This window comes from Palaemon carinicauda, chromosome 16, assembly GCF_036898095.1.
Source record: "Palaemon carinicauda isolate YSFRI2023 chromosome 16, ASM3689809v2, whole genome shotgun sequence".
Classification (NCBI taxonomy): domain Eukaryota; kingdom Metazoa; phylum Arthropoda; class Malacostraca; order Decapoda; family Palaemonidae; genus Palaemon; species Palaemon carinicauda.
The window spans coordinates 29901150-29903722 of record NC_090740.1 but is presented as its reverse complement, the minus strand read 5'-3'; the positions used below and the strand labels follow the sequence as shown (position 1 = coordinate 29903722).

General features: G+C 59.0%; 1 protein-coding gene across 1 annotated transcript; it reads left to right on the top strand.

Annotated features, from left to right (window-relative positions):
- Positions 1-670: 670 nt before the first annotated feature.
- LOC137655228 (osteocalcin 2-like) lies at positions 671-2213 on the top strand. Its single transcript, XM_068389113.1, has 4 exons — positions 671-947; positions 1096-1277; positions 1371-1608; positions 2008-2213. Exons 1-4 carry the CDS (start codon positions 671-673, stop codon positions 2211-2213), a joined length of 903 nt encoding a protein of 300 aa, XP_068245214.1.
- Positions 2214-2573: the final 360 nt, after the last annotated feature.

Below are 2573 nucleotides of genomic sequence, written 5' to 3'. Positions count from 1 at the left end.
CGGCAGACCGTAGCGCCTGCTCTTCTTCCCCTACCCAGCGTAGGGGACGAGGTAAGTCCGTTGCAGGGAAGAGGCCCATTTGCCCTTCCCCAAGAGTCTGATTTTCCTGTGGGGGATGTGTCCAGTGTGGGGCAGGCATGTGTGGGGCCTGAGTGGAGTTCAGAAGTGTGGGTAGGAGGCGAGGGCCTGGTGCCCGCAGGTCCCGTCGCCTCGGAAGATCCTATGTGGGGTAGGCCAAGTGCCGATACTTCCCCGGCCTCGTGGCGTGTTTCGAGTGCTTCAACCGCCGGGGGAGACACGGAGAAAGGGTGTTCCCCTACCTCTACGTGCCCGGAATGTGCTGATTGGACTGAGATCCAGTGGGTGCGCTTCGGGACGAAGAAGGAGAAGGCAACTAAGATGCCTAAAGATTCAAGCATTTCTTTGTCTGCAGGTTCGCCAGACGACTCGGCAGACCGTAGCGCCTGCTCTTCTTCCCCTACCCAGCGTAGGGGACGAGGTAAGTCCGTTGCAGGGAAGAGGCCCATTTGCCCTTCCCCAAGAGTCTGATTTTCCTGTGGGGGATGTGTCCAGTGTGGGGCAGGCATGTGTGGGGCCTGAGTGGAGTTCAGAAGTGTGGGTAGGAGGCGAGGGCCTGGTGCCCGCAGGTCCCGTCGCCTCGGAAGATCCTATGTGGGGTAGGCCAAGTGCCGATACTTCCCCGGCCTCGTGGCGTGTTTCGAGTGCTTCAACCGCCGGGGGAGACACGGAGAAAGGGTGTTCCCCTACCTCTACGTGCCCGGAATGTGCTGATTGGACTGAGATCCAGTGGGTGCGCTTCGGGACGAAGAAGGAGAAGGCAACTAAGATGCCTAAAGATTCAAGCATTTCTTTGTCTGCAGGTTCGCCAGACGACTCGGCAGACCGTAGCGCCTGCTCTTCTTCCCCTACCCAGCGTAGGGGACGAGGTAAGTCCGTTGCAGGGAAGAGGCCCATTTGCCCTTCCCCAAGAGTCTGATTTTCCTGTGGGGGATGTGTCCAGTGTGGGGCAGGCATGTGTGGGGCCTGAGTGGAGTTCAGAAGTGTGGGTAGGAGGCGAGGGCCTGGTGCCCGCAGGTCCCGTCGCCTCGGAAGATCCTATGTGGGGTAGGCCAAGTGCCGATACTTCCCCGGCCTCGTGGCCTGTTTCGAGTGCTTCAACCGCCGGGGGAGACACGGAGAAAGGTAGTTCATCGTCTTCGGACCCCGCCACGTGGGTGAAACCTAGGACTCCCTTCAGGTCTCCCGTTAGAGAGGAGGTAGATCAGTGGCTCTGTAAAGGACTCGCGGGGACCCCTCCGGCTCCCTCGGCTACGCTACCCCCTGTGTTTCTGCAACCGCCCGCACCTTAGAAACGACGTGATTTTCCCCCCACGGTCTTGGACGTGTCGGCCGGTCGGAGAGCTCCGTCCCCATCCTCGTTGTCGTCGTCGTCGTCATCGGACTCTTCGTCTTCTTCGTCATCAGAGGACGAGGACAGGAACCTTAACAAAAGGAAGAGGGAGAAATCCCGAAGGAAGAACAAGCCTCGTTCCTGCTCGAGGCATGGTAGGAAACAGTCGAAGTCCTCTAAGAAAAAAGTGAAGAGGAGTAAGTAAAAGGACTGGGTGAATGTCACAGTCCCCCGGAGCGAGCTGTTTAGGTTTTCCACAGCCGCGGCCGCTTCCGGGTGGCTCCCTAGAGCCTCGCCTTTGTAGTGTCACCCTCCTAGCTCCTCCTTCGACCTAGCCGCCCAACGGGAGGGCTCGAACTGAGACCCCCGTGTATTGTTTAACCCTACGGTAGCGTCCGCCCCTTCTTCCCTTAGGAAGGATATAAGGAGTATGAAGGAAGGCTTAGCGTCGACCACGGGCACCTTGGAGGCCTTCCTTAAGCACCAAGGGCGCCCGTAGGTCCGCATGGATCCCCCATCCACGGAGCCCTCCGTGGAACAAGGTACTCCCATGACGGATGCCTTTGTATCCACGGGGCAGACCAGACCACTGGCAGGCTCGGAGGACGTTGGTACTCCCATGACGGATGCCTTCGTCCCCACAGGGCAGCCCGTACCACTGGCAGGCCCGTCGGGCATTGTTTTTCCCACCGTCACGGCTTACTCCCGTATGGAGGAACTGGTGACGGAAGACCTGATGGAAGGAGGGGAGTGCTCGACGGACGACATCTCCTCCTACCGTAAGGTACTGGCCCTCATTTGAAGACACCACCGGTTGGATGAGCCCAAGCCCTCAACTGCAAAGGCAGTACTTTCCGTGCTGTCCAGGATGATCGACAGTCCGGTACAACAAAAGCCATCTCTGTCTCTCCCTCTCGCTCAAGACGTAAAGCTGGGGATGGAACAGATCGATGGATACTTGGCAGGAATAGCAGAGGCCCCTAGAAGCCAGAGTTCCTCCAAACTTCTGCCGGGCCTAAAATCCCAGAAACGTTTTTACGTTCCTGAAGGGCATCGCGGCGGTCCCCGTGCGGTGGAAGCAGCGGTGTCCTCGCTGAACCAGGGAACCTCGGAAGACAGGGCATCCACGGCCCCCGTGTGCTTTTCCTCGACGGAAGCATCT

What these genes read in the sequence shown, in the direction of transcription:
- LOC137655228 (XM_068389113.1), top strand. Translation starts at nt 671, where the DNA reads ATGTGGGGTAGGCCAAGTGCCGATACTTCCCCGGCCTCGTGGCGTGTT. An exon ending in GGTCTCCCGTTAGAGAGGAG is followed by an intron (nt 1,278 to 1,370) that starts GTAGATCAGTGG and finishes CCCGCACCTTAG; the next exon opens with AAACGACGTGATTTTCCCCC. An exon ending in TAAGAAAAAAGTGAAGAGGA is followed by an intron (nt 1,609 to 2,007) that starts GTAAGTAAAAGG and finishes GACCACTGGCAG; the next exon opens with GCTCGGAGGACGTTGGTACT.